Source organism: Dipodomys spectabilis, unplaced genomic scaffold, assembly GCF_019054845.1.
Source record: "Dipodomys spectabilis isolate Male_0828 unplaced genomic scaffold, ASM1905484v1 ptg000132l, whole genome shotgun sequence".
NCBI classification, from domain to species: domain Eukaryota; kingdom Metazoa; phylum Chordata; class Mammalia; order Rodentia; family Heteromyidae; genus Dipodomys; species Dipodomys spectabilis.
This window is the reverse complement of record NW_024870809.1, coordinates 4,738,683-4,754,834: the sequence shown is the minus strand read 5'-3', so window position 1 is coordinate 4,754,834 and position 16,152 is coordinate 4,738,683. Positions and strand designations below refer to the sequence as shown.

General features: G+C 42.1%; 1 protein-coding gene across 1 annotated transcript; it reads right to left on the bottom strand.

Annotated features, from left to right (window-relative positions):
* Window positions 1-9,829: 9,829 nt before the first annotated feature.
* On the bottom strand, window positions 9,830-13,648 carry Irs4 (insulin receptor substrate 4). Its single transcript, XM_042690008.1, has one exon. It carries the CDS (start codon window positions 13,646-13,648, stop codon window positions 9,830-9,832), a length of 3,819 nt encoding a protein of 1,272 aa, XP_042545942.1.
* Window positions 13,649-16,152: the final 2,504 nt, after the last annotated feature.

The following is a 16,152-nucleotide window of genomic DNA, read 5'->3' as shown; positions in this document are numbered from 1 at the left end:
GAAAGGTCTACACTCTCTTTATTGTATACCCCTTTTCTCACATTAAAATATTAAAAAAATAAGTATGCTAGGTAAGTAAAGATATTAAGTCTTGGGGCTGGGAAGGTGGCTCAGTGGTAGAGTGCTTGCCTTGCATGCATGAGGCCCTGGGTTCGATTCCTTAGCACCACATAAGCAGAAAAAGTCGGAAGTGGTGCTGTGGCTCAAGTAGTAGAGCACTAGCCTTGAGCTGAAGAGCTGAGGGACAGCGCCCAGGCCCAGAGCTCAGGCCCCACGACCAGACCCCTCCCCCCCCCAAAAAAAAGATATTAAGTCTTCCATCAGCATTGAGCTTAAGAAACTTTAAATTCAATGTTTCTTTGACAGCCATAGATAAACTATGAGATGTGTATATTAGCAACTCATTTATATGCAGTGAAATTGGGCTAGACTAGAATCATAGAAATTTGAATATAGACTTTTATAACAACAATCTAATGTAACCAAAATTTGAAGTCAGAAAGGAATCTTATCTAATTTAGTTTACTATTTTGTAATATAAAAAAAATCTTCAGATGTTCATAGATAGCATGTGCTGTCAATGGGATTTCTTATTATATACACTGCATTTTATATTTTTCCAGAAATACATAAAGCTCCAAGAACCACTTCTGTGGTTCTATTATATCTGAAATTAAGGGCATTTGTTGCTCTTTTTTTTTTTTGTCGTGGTCGTGGGGCTTGAACTCTGGACTTGGGCACTGTCCCTGCGCTCTTCAGCTCAAGAGGAGTACTCTACCACTTGAGCCACAGCACCACTTCTGGTTTTCTATAGGTTTATTGGAGATAGGAGTCTCTGGACTTTCCTGCCCCGGCGGGCTTTGAACCGTGACCCTCAGATCTCAGGCTCCTGAGTAGCCTTTGAACCGCGACCCTCAGATCTCAGCCTCCTGAGTAGCCAGGATTACAGGCGTGAGCCATCACAGACAGGCTGTTGCTCTTTTTTTAAATGACAGACTTCACTGAAAATTTTATTCAAATTTCCATTGCTTTCCTATAATAGCCTACATTAATATTGGATACATGCTTGATAACTTACAAAGACCTGGCATTGTGCAATTGTAAGTTTACAAAATATGTTTGTCAATTTCTGATTGACTATTAATACTTTCCAAAATGGGATAATCCTAAAATAATTTAAGTTGCTTTGGAAATACATTATGGGAACTTGAACCACAGATTTGCCTTTATAATCCTGTTTTACTTAGGCCAATATTAAAATGAGTTTACATTCCCTGAACACATTCCAAGGAATAAACGGAAGTATTTCAGAAGCTTGCAAGGTGGCAAAGGAAAGTAATTTGGGATTAAAACTACCATAAACAGTCTATTCCTTAGATTCATTCCTTTATTTTTTATATCATTGCACACCCAGAAAAGTAATGGTGATACTTTTAATAATGTACTTATAATGTACTATGTGATTTTTTTTGTTTCTTTTGTATGTTCTTCCCCCACAGTATAATCCCTGTTGTCACTATTTGATTCTGGTGCCTTGCATCTTGTATATACATTTTTCTAATTTGGGGAGGGGAAGGGAAATAACAAAATGCTGAAACAAAGATACAGATTGACCCATTGTAACAATGAGATGTACAAGACACTATGTTCAAAGTGAACTTTACAACTTCATCAGGGGGAGGGAAGAGTTGGGTAGGTGGGGAGGAACGGGATGGTAGGGGAAAAACAAAGAAGGGGATAACAATGCTGAATAGGAAATGTACTCCTTTCCTTACTCACGTAACTGTAACCCCTCTGTACAGTATCTTTACAATAAATATATATATTTAAAAAATAATGTGTTCTGCTTTTGAACTATTATTCCCATTTGATACTGACATTTTATAAACAATTACCTTATTGTGTATCATTTTTAACTAAAAATCTCTTCAAACAAAGGTGAATGAATTCCACTACTATTAATGTATGGTATAATCTTCCAAGAAATTTTTATTGATTAGTGAGAAATTTTTAATGGATTCCAGAGGGTCCAAATATTTCTCAAAGTCTGAATGCTATCATTATCTTCTAAAAATCAAACTTTTCTGTTTAAATTTGTATGATGGTGTAAACCTGAATATTATATTAATCTTTAATAATCGAAGAAGGTATACATAATTATGTATATTTTTTATTGTAAAGATACTGTACAGAGGGGTTACAGTTACATGAGCAAGGTAATGAGTCCATTTCCTATCGAGCATTGTTAACCCTCCTTTGTTTTTTCCCTACCATCCCTTAGGTATACATGATTTTAATATCCTTAGAAATTTGTTGGGCAAACCAAGAAGGCAGTTCCTCCAGGATATTACAGACCCCTTTATATCAATTATAAACATGGCTCTATTATATCTTGAAGTCCCAAAAGTAATCATTGTCCTGACCAAAGAAAGTTGAAACTATAAAAATTTATACTGTTACTCTCATTCTTTTTTTAAATCTTCCCTGGTCTTATCTTACTTATCTTTTCAAGTCTAATTTTCCTAGAACTCAAGACAGTTCTTTTTTAAGCTGGGCACCAGCAGCTCATGCCTGTAATCTTACAACTCAAGAGGCTGAGATCTGATGATCACGGTTTGAAGTCAGCAGGATCAGGAAAGTCCATGAGACTCTTACCTCAAATAAACCAGCACAAAGCTGGAAGTAGAGCTGTGACTCAAGTGCTAAATTACTAGCCTTGAGCAAAAAGCCCAGGGACACCGTCCAGGTGCTGAGTTCAAACCCCAGGACTGGCATCAAAAAAAGAATATTCTTTCAAGTGGAATTGAAACTCCTTACTCTGTTTATGAGTCAACATGCTGTCCTTGTAATCAACAGGTGATGATAAAAACAGGACAATGAATTAAACCACAGAAGACAAGCAAGCAAAATGAAATGAAAGGAAATGGAAGAACATACCCAAAAGATGAATATACAATAATGCAATGCCATTTACAATAGCATTGTCTTTGGAATATATATACATATATATACACATATATATACATATATATGTGTGTGCATATATATATATATATATATATATATATGGTTTTCTTCACTAAGAATAACTGTCACTCCTTTCTGTGCCTTATAAATGTATGGGAGGAAGATTCTCTGGGGCTTCATAAATATGAAGCACTGTCCCTTAAGGAAAAAATTCAGTAATAACTATCAGTAGTCTTTACAATGTCAATCATATTATCTCTTTCAGTGATCATGTGATAAAATACAGCTTTGCCCACTGTGACAACAGTTTTATGTCAGAATACCCAAAAGAAGATGAAAGGCCAACGGATGACACTTGTAAACTTCCACACTCTCAAAGGTCAACTCAGTTGTTTCATACCTGCCTTTCACTAGCAGTCCATATGCTTGCTCCTTCTAGTCCTGATTATTTGGACACAAGCTGTTTGGGAAGCAGCCACATGAGTTTTATCCTATTTCAGTGTTTCTTTTATCTCCCAACACACCCTTGGGCCACTTTACCCTGCTGCCTAGTTACTGCTCACTTAAAGAATGCAAGTTTCTAGAATGTTAATATAGGCAGTCTTCAATTTACAAAAGAAATATATTCCAAAGGTTCACTGTTAGTTGAAACTCAGAATAAATTATTTCATAGGAAACAGTTATAAATGGTGCATAAGACTAGTAGCTCTGTCTACACATGACTATATTAGACCTAGGTAGTTCCTAAACTAACACAGGTACTATTTGTACTACAACTAACCATCATATCTACAAGATACATCTGAAGTTTCAACATAGTATTCCAGGCAAATAGATATTCTAGCCATTCAAGAAATAATGTTCCTAAATTGAAGAGAATAGGATAGTTGGGGACAGGATAGCAATAGATGTGAAACTGTGGGAAGTATAGCAGCCACAATACGGACCCATTCAACGGTGAAGGGTGGTATGCCTTCAAGGTTGGAGGCATAATTTATCACAAAACCTGAGTGAAAAGCTCAATTCCTGGTCAGATCTTCAAAGGTAAAGTAGATGCACATATGAGCAATGAATTTACAGATAGAGACTTCATTGACATTCTGTTTCAAGTCTATAAATAGAAAATTGGGCATCATAAAGAGGCAAATTATATAAATGATGAGAACTAATTAAAATTATGACAATGTGTGGGGAACTGGATATTCAGTATATCAAGGTCTGGCTAGAATCAAATATTGTGGTCATTCCAACCATGCCAACAACTGACTGTAAGCACAGTGGGCAATACAGACTTGGAAATGCACAACAAGGTTTCCTTCAAGGAAGGATATTCCTGTAAGCTAACCTCAAACGGGCTGTGAACTGGGAGTCAGCCACATGAGAGAAGTATGTTTTCTGTGGGCCTTGCATGATTCCTAGAATGGCTCTTACCTGTTTAGCCAGAGACCAGGAAAAGACATGTTTTCCTGACATTAAAGTCTGGCAAAGGGCAGCCAAGGGTAAAACTCACAGTATACCAAAGCAACTTTAACCAATAAGGAAGTTAGGAAAAATAGCAAGTACTGTCACATTTCACTAAATAAATATTTAAATAGATATTTTACATTCTAGAAGAAATCAATTCATCAACAAGAAATTGAAAGATAACCTCTAAAAGAAGACAAATCTGAAACAGCTATATATGTCAGCATTCAGAAAGGATAATTAAAAGTTACTTTTTCTGGAGTATTGGACCTACCTTTCCAAAGATGGAACCATGAGACCTATAGCTGCACACTGAATAATCAATGTAGAATGGCTACAAAACATATTTTACATACAAATGACAAGTACTTCTAACAATGTGATCAATAGTTTTAAAATTTGCAGCCTGATTGTTGTGCTGCAAACTAAGTGATGGTGTAATATATTCATTTCATTGTTCTAAAAAGTAGTTGTTTTTAAAACCCTCATTTTCACTCATGACCAAGTAATGTTTGCCAGTAAATGATCCTCAACCAGCTAAAAGGCCAGGAGCATCTCTTAGAGAAAACATACTGCAGGCTTTAATTAAGCATTCTACAAAAGCTATTTTCTCATACTACCAAGAAAATGTCTAGGCTGTTTTTACATAGACTTAATGCCACGAAAAGGTGCTAAATAAAATGAATTTAATTTTAAACAAGAACTTTATGTCCTAAGGACAAGATTTGAGTTTCAGGTCTTCTAAAATCTACTAGCCTGCCTGTCAAAAGCAAGTTTACTTTTAGAAAAAATGAATAGCTTCTATTTCTACAGCAATTTTTCCTTCCCATTTCTATGACTTTATCCTGTTTGGCCCACTGTGATGATTTAGATTAGAACATCAGATTTCATACAGAAAGAAGAAATCAAATGAAAAAAAAAAAACCTTGCAATCACTGCAAATATCTCTGGATTATTAAGAAAACCACAGAAATCAGGTAGGGAAATGACTACTAATGGGTATTTACTGAAAGCATTCTCAATGCAGTTTTTTTCAGTATTTCTGTAGGATTTAAACAGACACACATGCTATTTGTGTTTGGGAGGTAAAGATGACTTACTTAAACACTCAGCAGATCAGATGTAAAGCATTCAGTTTTAGCACAGGTCAAATTCTTTTATTTTAAGAGCTGCCATAAACAATTTGATTTAATGAAAATTACCCAAGCCTTGGCAGATGGTACACAGTAATAATAATGAATATATTAGAACAAATTTTGCTACTATCAAGTTCAACTAAATGTAATTCTTCCCATACATTGCTTATATAATATTTTTCACCAATATGAAGATAACAGATTATACACCAAAGGGAAATGTGTGCTAGGTTGGATTTGAAATCAGTTTCATAAGTTAGAGTTGCAGTTCTGCCACTTACCTTTTTGATCAGGGGAAAATTCTTAGCATCAGCGTCACTTTCAGTACTTACCATTCCATCAGTAAAATAATCAATATGAATATGCTTTGAAAACTATAAATCTGCAACTGGAAAGCATTCCCTCCATCAACAAATTGACAATTTAACAACAGTTAATTTTAAATCACATACAGTTTTCCTTACTGTTTCCAACAGTGGCCGGCCAGGCACATGTGTTCCAACATAATTCTTTTGAGAAACCTGAGTATGTTTCCAAAACAGTGACTTCCCTTCTAGTGACTCCAAAGTATTTGGGTTCATGTATGACAATTAGGGACAGGAAAATAAAGCAAGACATCCTGTCTGAGTGTTTTTAATTTTTGTCTCCACCTCCCCCCCAACCCCCCCCCCCCCCCCCCCCGCCTGCTTCTTTTGCATGTGAAATATTCTGGTGTGCTTAACTAAAGGTCTGGATCTTGTTCAAAATAAATGTTTTGCAAGAGTCTGAAATTTTTATCCTAGAAGCATAATATTTAAAATAGAATGAAAGAAAATGAATGATTGCAACTAAGTAGGGTTCTCTTTATTTGTTAAAGGTCAAATACCGTATTACTTGAAATGAATATCTAAATTTGAGGGGTTAATTGTTGCCTAAAATAAGTGACCAACAATGGTGCCTGGGAAATCTCTGTTGTGTAGAAATTTTGTTTATAATAAATAAGTTCAATACAATAAAAATAATTTGCTGTCAACACCTCTACTTTATAGCAGTGAGATGTGGCAGCAGTACACCCCAGAGAAGCTTCAGCTTCCTGCAGGGTAAGAGCTATGCCTAAAATTACAAAAGCTAATTACTTTTTTTTGGTTTTGCTTATTAATGCTGATTGCTATCATAATGTGACCAACTTGTAACAATTACTATATATCTCTGTAGCTGACATTTCCATCATCCCGTCTTGAATGAAAAACAGAAATTTCCACCTCAAGTAATTTCAACCTATCCATTCTGCACCAACTAAAATAAGATTTTTAATAATAGCAAAAGATAATTTGCTAAGAGACAGACTAAACCAAATAAAATCTATAACTTCCTGCTGTAGGCTAATGTATTATTTAAAACATGAAGACTTTTTCACAAAATTCTTCAAAATATTTCATTAATTGAAAATTATGCACAAATTGTATTTCATAGTACATCTTTTTAATTGACTTTAACCTATAAAATACTCATATGCAGTTTCACTACAAAGGAGACTATATATTAATTTTGTATTACCTGAAAAAAGCTGTGTCACTGACTTACAATATCAATTACATATAAACACATTTCAACTATAAATATCCCGTCTGAGCAACATTGTAGGGGTATTTTAAATGAAAAGTAACACTTAAAGACAAAGACTTTTACTTTAGCTTTTTGTTTCTAAATGTACTATCTACAAAATAATTCATGTACAACACTTGCAATGTGCTAGGTACCATTCTAAGCACTTTCCATAAATGAGCATCACTATTTGTGATATATAACTCCTAGCACTGTGCTTTGTTCCTCTATCAGAATCTATTTTTTTATCTTAACAGGATCATTTTATTTCTTAAGTAGTAGATAGGAAAATGAAGAGAAAGAAAGAGGCAAAAATGGGTGAAAGTTACTTGCTAAGTTTGTGATTTAAAATGACCAGATTCATTCTGCTTGTTCTTAATACTTAACAGGCAAACTTTTGTTGTATAAATTCACACTTCCTGTAATGGTTATTTCATCCCCACCCCTCTTTCCCTCCACTGCCATTCCTTCCATACATCTCAGCAAATTGAGTGCATAAATCACACTTAGTACCAAATATTCTGCAAGAAACTAAACCCGTTTTAATGGTTGAAATTTCACTTCAATATAAATCCTATGACACAACAAAAATACATTGTAAAGTGCTTTCACATTCATTCTCTTATTTCAAAATAAGCACCTGTTTTGCTGTAAGGTATAGCCTCCTAGCTGCAGTCAATCAGTGAAGTTAGGAATTTCTTCACTAAGCCATGTATTTGGATAATGTTAAATCTCCAAATAACTACGAATTTATAAATCAGTAATGTGTACTAATATAATGACCATTGGATCTGTATAATCCTCAGGAAGTCAAGGTTTGTTTAAGAATGGTAAGATTTACCCTTTTAAATCTTTGCTTCAATAATGATTAGAATATTGGAAAGTATCAGCAAATTTCTGTGAAAACCCCTTGTTTCAATGAACCAGGGAGTCATGATCAACTATATAATGTTTAATTTTACATCCAAGTTGAAATGGTGTCTTCAGCAGTTAAGCTACAATGTAACATCAGACCAGTTTTCAAGTGTACTTTACAAAGAAAAATAAACCTATTCCTGAAGAGCTGATTATGAATAACGTTTTTGAGTATATAATTATAAATAAATGCAGTTATGTAGCAGTAGTGGTCTCTCTCTCTCTCTCTCTCTCTCTCTCTCTCTCTCTCTCTCTCTCTCTCTCTCTCTCTCTTTCTCTGTGTGTGTGTGTGTGTGTGTGTGTGTTAGGGAAGAGGCTTACAATTTAAAGGGTTTCTGAATTGAATTCTTTAGTAAGCCAAAGCATTCTTTTGTTTTTTTTAATGATCATTCTTCTAGTGTGTCTATGCTGAAAATGTGAGGATTTGTATGGCAAATTCTCTATAGTAAGGGGAGAGAGGGGAGGTGTGGGGGGCTACACCTGCCCTAAATAGGGAGCTTGTTAGGTGACTGTTGTGATCAGTCCCCAACTTGTTCTGCCTGATCAAGCACAGTGGGCAGAGATCCATACACAAAAGCATTCCACAAAACAAGCAAAGCAAAAATCTTCTCTAAACTGACTACTGGAATGAAAACTGCTGGGGTCCATCTCTCCTCTTCACTAGGGAAGGAGTATATTCTTCTATGGAGGCAAAGGGATTGTGGGGACATCATCTTGTCTAGTCATTTCTTGAGAATGGCTCAAGACAGCATTGTATAATTTACTATACAGTGGATTCACTCTAAATTTTGTTTCTTTAAGTCCAACAGCTCCTACTCTTCCTTTACTTCCTCCTGTGGCAAATTAGTCCCTTTAAAAAAAACCTCCCATTGTTGCAGGGTAAGCTGCCCTGGTCATGTCTTCCTCCAACCTCTTTAACTGGTTTTTCTTAAGATTTTCAATTAGGTGTTTTTTAATGCCTTAAAACCTTTGAAACAATATTCATATCCATTATCAAGCTGTCACCACCCATCTTTTGAAAGAGTGGGTGGGGAATTTAAGAAGAAAATGAGGCACAGAAAGTGACTCGCGTGTCACTACCAGTGACAGAGAAAAGGGACATTCATGGTTTTCCACAGTCCTATGTAAAAACAACAAAAAAAAGATCAACACAAAAATACATTCCACAGTCAAATACTTTCTTTTAAAATCACCTGTGGCTTGGGATTATTTATGTTTGCTTCCCTCTCCCCTCCTACCACCTTTCACTCTGGCAATGGGGAATTAACCTTCAAGGCTTCTTTCTTCTGAAAAGTAACAGTGTTATTAGTTTATTGTTACTATTTAATATGTATTCTACAATCTTAATACAATTTCTGCACTTACATACAGACATTTGTAGAAAAGCAACTTTTATCTGTGGATTTAATATTCTACAATATCTTGCTTTGCATTATCATTAGTAATGGGGAGCGAAGTTTGAAACAATGCTTACATTATATGTCCTTTATTTTCTTTATTTTTAATTACTCTTAAGAATTAGAACCTAAGATTAAATGATAATCGGTTCCGTCCACATAAATTTATGGTTAGATAAAAGCTTCGATTTTTTTTGCAAAGATCAAATGACATCTTGAGGATAATTAAAACTGAACTCTACCCTGTATGGCAAATAACACCAATTAACGAGATGCTACTGCCCTTATCCCTAACACAGTGGACAGCAGCGTATCAAGGCACTCATTAAGCAATGTCAATTAGCTTTAGGGAAATTAGTTCTAAAATTACCAACCTCTTTTCGGAGAGTCGAATTTATTGGGGTCACGTCTGGCATAGTCCATTCGCATGTAAGTGGCTTCGTCGTCATCATTGTCGTTGTTGTCAGAATCTGCCCTCTGAGGGGGCCTCGGTACCCGCCCGTGGCGAGGTGGCGGTGGCGGTGGCCGTGGTGCAGCAGCTGCAGCCGCAGCTCCACCAGCCACGTTCTCACCTCCTGCAAGATCAGCAGCTGGGTTTGGGGCTCCAGGATTCGAGCCCCGAGCCATGCTCTGAGCCCGGTTTACTGCCTCGGCCTCAACCACATTAGCAACAGGTTGGAACCAGCGGGTGGAGGCGGAGTCAAATCCAGCAGCGGCCTCCAAGCCCGCGGCGGCTGCGCCCATGCCCGGCGCCGCCGCGAGCGCGGAGGCCGCAGCTATCGCTTGGCCCAAGGCTAAAGGTGGTATGGTTGCCCGAGCAGCCGCCGAGGCTGCGGCAAGGTCTCTCTCCGGGTTGTCAATAGGGAAAGCCGAGACAGCGGCTCTAGCGGCTAAAAAGAAACTTTGAGAGCGGCTTTGTGGGCGTTCACTCTCATGCACTTCCTCCAGCAGCAGTCTAGCTACAGGTGTTGGCTCTGCGCTTCGGCTAGGAGAGAGAGAAATGTCCATACAGCACTCAGAAAAGGGGTCAACTACGTAGATTCGACCTGTTTCAGCATCATAGCGAATGGTACGGTCAGCAAAAGGCACAGGTGGTGTCATTGCTGGATTGAAAATTACTTCAATGTAGTCACCCTCTTCCACATTGGCATTGCTACCTGGAGCACTGACAGGAATAGAAGGATGTGGCCACCTAGCACCATCCAGAGAGAAGGGGTTGGCACCTGGTATAGCTCTTAAAAGATCTGAGAGGCGACTTGCTGGATTTGGAAATGGCACTCCAAGTCGAACACTGAAATAATTTGAAAAAGCTGAGTGTCTGGGGCCAGCAATTATGCCCCACGAATTTGGCAGTGCTTGAGCAAAAGGGGCTGGCAAATTCCTATCTCTTTTAGTGAAGTCAATGTTGACATAAGCACTGGCCCTGTCAGTTTCTCTCAGCTCACGTGTGGACTTTTGTGGTTTGGGCTTGATTTTATTTCCTTTTGTAATAAAAGAAAGACGGCTTGGTCTCTTAGCCTTGTTTTGAGGGGGCTCATCATCTGAAGGTTTTAAAGATGACCCCCCATCTCTAGGCTTTGAGAATGACCCTTGAGCTGAAGGTTTTGAAGGTGCATCTTTGGGCCCCTTGTTGGAAGAGGTTTCTTTGTCTAGACCCTTCCCCAGGTACTTTCCAGGTAGCATTGGTACATACTCACTGTGGTCACTTTGTCCTAAGGGTGAGCTCTGAAAAGGATTTGGTAGAGAGAAGTAGGAGCTCCAACTTTTGGAGGAAGAGCCGCCCTGAGGGTTTCGCGGGTTTTTGGGAATTGCACCTGCTCCTGGAGCCATAAACATGTAGTCACTGTCACTGTCATTGTCCTTTGAGTCATCCTCTTTATTAGGATCATCAGGTGCTCTTGGAGGACTTGGGGCAGGCGGTGGGCTCACTCTGGGAAACATCATCATGTATCCTCGTGAATCCTCAAAAGGTGATCTAGAATGGCGCTTTTTTGAAGCAGAGACATTTTGAGGAGCCATTGGCATATAATCGCTGGAACTTGCGAGAGGAGCAGCCACCCCTGGCCTCATTGGAACGTATGGGTCATCTTCATCCTCATCAAAAGCTCTGGGTCTGTAGGGTGCCCGAGCTGCACCTTCTGGGGTCTCTGTATCTCTTGTTTCCTTGACTTCCTTGCGTTCTTTTGTGGCCCCTCTGTCAGCACAAAAATAAAGTCGGAATCTTCCCCCAGATTTCCCTTTCCCACCAGTTGCTCCAGCTGGTGGGGGAGGCGGGGGTGGAGGTGGGGGTGGAGGCAACATTTGCTGTTGCTTGCTTTGAGTTAATTTGCCAAAATAGGACCTTTTCTTGAGAGATTTTCCACGATCATCATCACCATCTGAGCTTTTTCCACTTCCAGAGCCTTTGCCCCCTCCAGAGTTCTTGCCACTGCCTGAGCCATGCCCATCTCTCGGTCCCTGGCCACCTCCTGAGCCATGGCCACCTCCAGATCCCTGGCTGCCGCCTGAGCCCTGGCCACCTGCAGTGCCCTGACCCTCTCCTGAACACTGGTTTCCTCCGGAGCCCTGGCCACCTCCAGATCCCTGGCCACCACTTGAGCCATGGCCTCCTCCAGATCCCTGCCTCCCTCCTGCGCACTGGTTTCCTCCAGAACTCTGGCTACTGGAGCCTTGGCCACTTGAGCCTTGGCCACCTCCTGAGCCCCGGCCATTTCCTGAGCCCCAATTGTTCATTGGCATGTAGTCGCCTTCACTTCCTTCCTCTTTATCTTTGCCTCGAGGTTTGTTTTTCCCCCCAGAGTTGCCCGAGCCGGAGGCTTCACCAGCTTCATCACCTGGGGTTTCGTCAGGGTGCAGGTCACGTACCGGACTGGGTTCTAAGCGGCGGAAAAAGCTGGCTGGCACTGAGATGGCTCTCCTGGACCTGCGCGCTCTGGGCAGGTGCTGCCTTCCTCGCCTGGAGGGAGGCGCGGGCTCGCTGGGTGTTATGAGGCGCCTGGTAAAGACCGTCTCCTCTTCCCCGTCACCAATGGCCCTGAGGTGGTAAAACTGTTCAAAACGGGACCTTCGGAGCCAGCCTCCGGGCTCGAGCGGCAGCAAGCCCAGGTGCCTCCTAGCGGACAGCAGGGTTAACAGGTGGGCGCCAATACTGATGCTGTAGCTGCGGCAGCGGGCTCTGTATTCGTCTGCACACAAAGCTCTCATCTTCTCCAGAAACAGCTCATGCATGTTTTGGGCCACCACACAGTCATCGACCTGCATCCACAGCTCCCCCGGACCGATGACGGTGGACCTGCCGACTTCTAAGAAGAAATACTGCTCCGAGTGTCCGCAGCGACGGATGCTCAGGAGCTGGACGACCACGCTGGCCACGTCGGTGTTCAGCCTCACAAACACCACCTCTTCGTCGGTAAGACACAGCCGGAACACGCCGCTCAGCTCTTTTCTGTGCCCCAGCCCCCTGGGTTTCACTACTACCTGCCACACATCTTTGTAGAATGGTGGCTCCGCCGCCGCTACCGCCGCCAGCGGGGCCGGCTCTCCATCCGGCTGCGCGCTGAGCGTGCCGCAGCGGCGGCGCTTGCTCTCGAGGATGAGGCGGCTGAGCAGCAAGTACCAGCTTTCTTGCTCCGACTCGTTTTCGGCCACCATGGCGAAGTACTCGTCTTGGGTGAAAAGGGCAATGAGGTGACGGTATCTGGCATCAGCTCGCTGGCTCACCGAGAAGCACTGGTACAGGGTGATCACGCGCCGCGGTGGGATGAGCGCGGGCACCGCCGCACCCGAGGCAGCGGCCGCTGCTGCAGCCGCCGCGGCGCGGACACTGTGCCTGAACTTCCTGGCATTTTCGTAGTATTCCAGCCGAGCTGGGGCATCGGCGGTCTCGAGTTTGAGGACGAAGTAACGCCGGTGCCCATGCTTCTGCTTCCGCAGGTAGCCGCGTTTGCAGACTTCGTCCCCGACGGGGAGGTCCTCTTCCTCCGACTCCGAGTCTGACCGGGAACCAGTGGCTGGAGAGAGCCACATGGCTCCCGGACAAGATGACCCGGTCCCAATGAGTGCGGTTGGGGTTCCGGACGAAAGAACCGGGGTGGTCGCCACTGCTGCTAGAGCTGCCGCTGTCGCCGCTGCTGCAGCTCTCAGTCTCCTTGTCGCTTGGTCGCGAGTGAACGAGCAACTCGCCATGGTGATGCACGGTGGTTTTAAGGTGAGCGAGGGAGGTGGGGGGGGGGTGCTCAGGGAAGGGAGGGCTGGGGGGAAGAGGCTGTCTACCCCTGTTCGCCCGCCCGCTCCAGCCCCCTCCTGCCTGAGTTGGCGCCCCCGCCCACTTCAGTCTGGGCGCGCGGCAGCGGGCAAAACAACACGTGACCGCCACCTCACGCGGCGATCGCTGCGGATTCTTCAACAGGAGCAGTGGAGGGGCTGAGCGGCCACCAGTAGAGGTGTGCGAGGGAGGGGGCGGTGGGCCCAGGAGGCGGAGCCCACTCCAGCTGAGCCCAGACCCGCCGGGTAAAATCTCTGAGCTTGTGCTACAGAGTGGGAGGGGTGGAGGCGTGGATTCAGAGAGGACAAGGCGGGGCTCTCTGGCCATGTTATGCTAAATAGGAGCCTAAAAAAGCGGGAGGGGTTGGAAGAAAACCGGGTGGGGTAGGGGTTTCAGTGACCAACAATCTGGACTGGGCTGGGCGCGAGCACAATAAGTAGGCTCCATTGGCTGGAAGGAGCCAGTGGAGGCGGGAGGGGGCGGAGCGCCATAGGCGACCAGAACGTAGCCAACGGCACAGACGCTGTGCGGTTTGTTTGTTTATTTGAGAAGCGGGAGCCAGGTGAAACTGTTGCAAGTCTCTCATTGGCTATAAGAACCGAAGGGAGGGCCCAGCAAAAAGGCGGGCCTGAATTCATTCGTTTGGCGCTAGGTGGGGAGGAACGAGGGGCCAGGGTAGGGGACTAGCTGTCGGTGCCCACCTTCCACACACACACACACACACAAACACACACACACACACACACACACACACACACACACACACACACACACCGCAGTGTGGTTATTCCGCGTTCAGCCTGTAAACAACACTCTGCGAGTAGCTGTTAATCGTGGTGATAAACGCGTGCAAATCTCAAAGCCACAGTGACCTCTCTGTGGGCGCCCTCTCTTTTTTTCCCAGTTGCTCATATACATTCTTTATTCCTATGGCAGTCTGGTTCACTCCCTCCCACTGCACGCGGCGGGATGTACTGCTCCAGAAAAAGTGTCAGCTATCCCTGGAAATGTGCTAACAACCCGGGCCCTCAGACCTGCTGCCCACCATGCTGGACAGGCTCCCGAGTCTGCTCCACCCCTGACAAAAGCCAGCGATTCTAACACACAGGAATAGCCGCCAGGTCTTCAAAAGGAACGCAATGTCTAAACACAGCGTATGTGTAGTTCACGAAACCCACTTCGCTAAAGATAGTGTTTCTGTCTATTTGGTTAATGATGACTATGAAAACAAATTGGGGGTCCACAAGGTGTACAACCTTGTGGGAAAAATTTCGGACTTGATTCTTAAGGAAAAATACAAGTGTCGAACTATCGTAATATTTTTTTTTCCTGGGAAATGCTTTGAAAGATGCCTTAAAAAAAATCTCAAAACGTTGTTTCTTTTTCTTGAATGAGATCGAAAAACTTTATAAAAACAAAAGCTCCATACCTAGAACAAAGGACTGTATCGAATACATGTACTACACTATACTTCGCATCCCTCGCGTCAAGAAAAGAAGATCTTTGTTACATTTCAGTCTACAAGTTAACATCAAAAAATAAAGAACCACTGCTCCCTTGTTTCTGGAAAATCTACTGGAGTGTAAGTGCAACCGCCGACGCTTGTTCTCTCAAGAGCTCGCTTGCTCTTTCTCTCCCTCCCTCTTTGCCTTCCCCTCTGTCTATAAGATTTCAGACTCTTAAGGATGGAGATAGTCAGGAATACATTGAAGTGTCAAAGCAATGGTCACATTTTTAAAAGGGAAAGAACGAAGCATATAGTATTTCTTTCCTAAGGAATGTAACGTTAGATCATTCTTGCCCTAGGGGAGATAGTGCATACGGTAACATATTTTAAGTCTAACAAACTAGGCAATGTATGAACCACAAAAATAGACCCCATCTTTACTCTCAAAGCATGCATACTCTGTTTTATAAACAGAACAAACATTTTTCAATTGATGCCACCGTTTCCATGTGCTTATTGGGAATCAAAATATATTGGGTTCAGTAGTCCCAAAATATTAGAAACAAATATTAGCATTTCCTTTGCTGCTAGTTGCTTATGAACCAAATGTATGCACAAATGCTCCGATGTAACTGGGGTTTCTGAAAGGACCTGGAGTTATAATGTCCGTGGATGGACTGAGGCTGCTTACCTAGATGTTTCAGCTCTCTAGTCATGGAAAGATTACAACCAAAATGATAGTGAATGCTCTCATTTGGACTTTTTGTGATAGACATGATATTTTGTGTCCTTCTAAACACAAAGTTTTGATTTTCATGGATAGCTGAAAACAAAGCAATGCATTTGAAAATACTAGGATTGAAACAGTGACATTTAAAAATATATTGAAAATTGTAAAATACATATGAAATAACATAGAATGTGTGAAAAACATTTTTAATCTTCATTTAATATTTTCCACCTACATATATAGAATCT

What these genes read in the sequence shown, in the direction of transcription:
- Irs4 (XM_042690008.1), bottom strand. Translation starts at nt 13,648, where the DNA reads ATGGCGAGTTGCTCGTTCACTCGCGACCAAGCGACAAGGAGACTGAGA.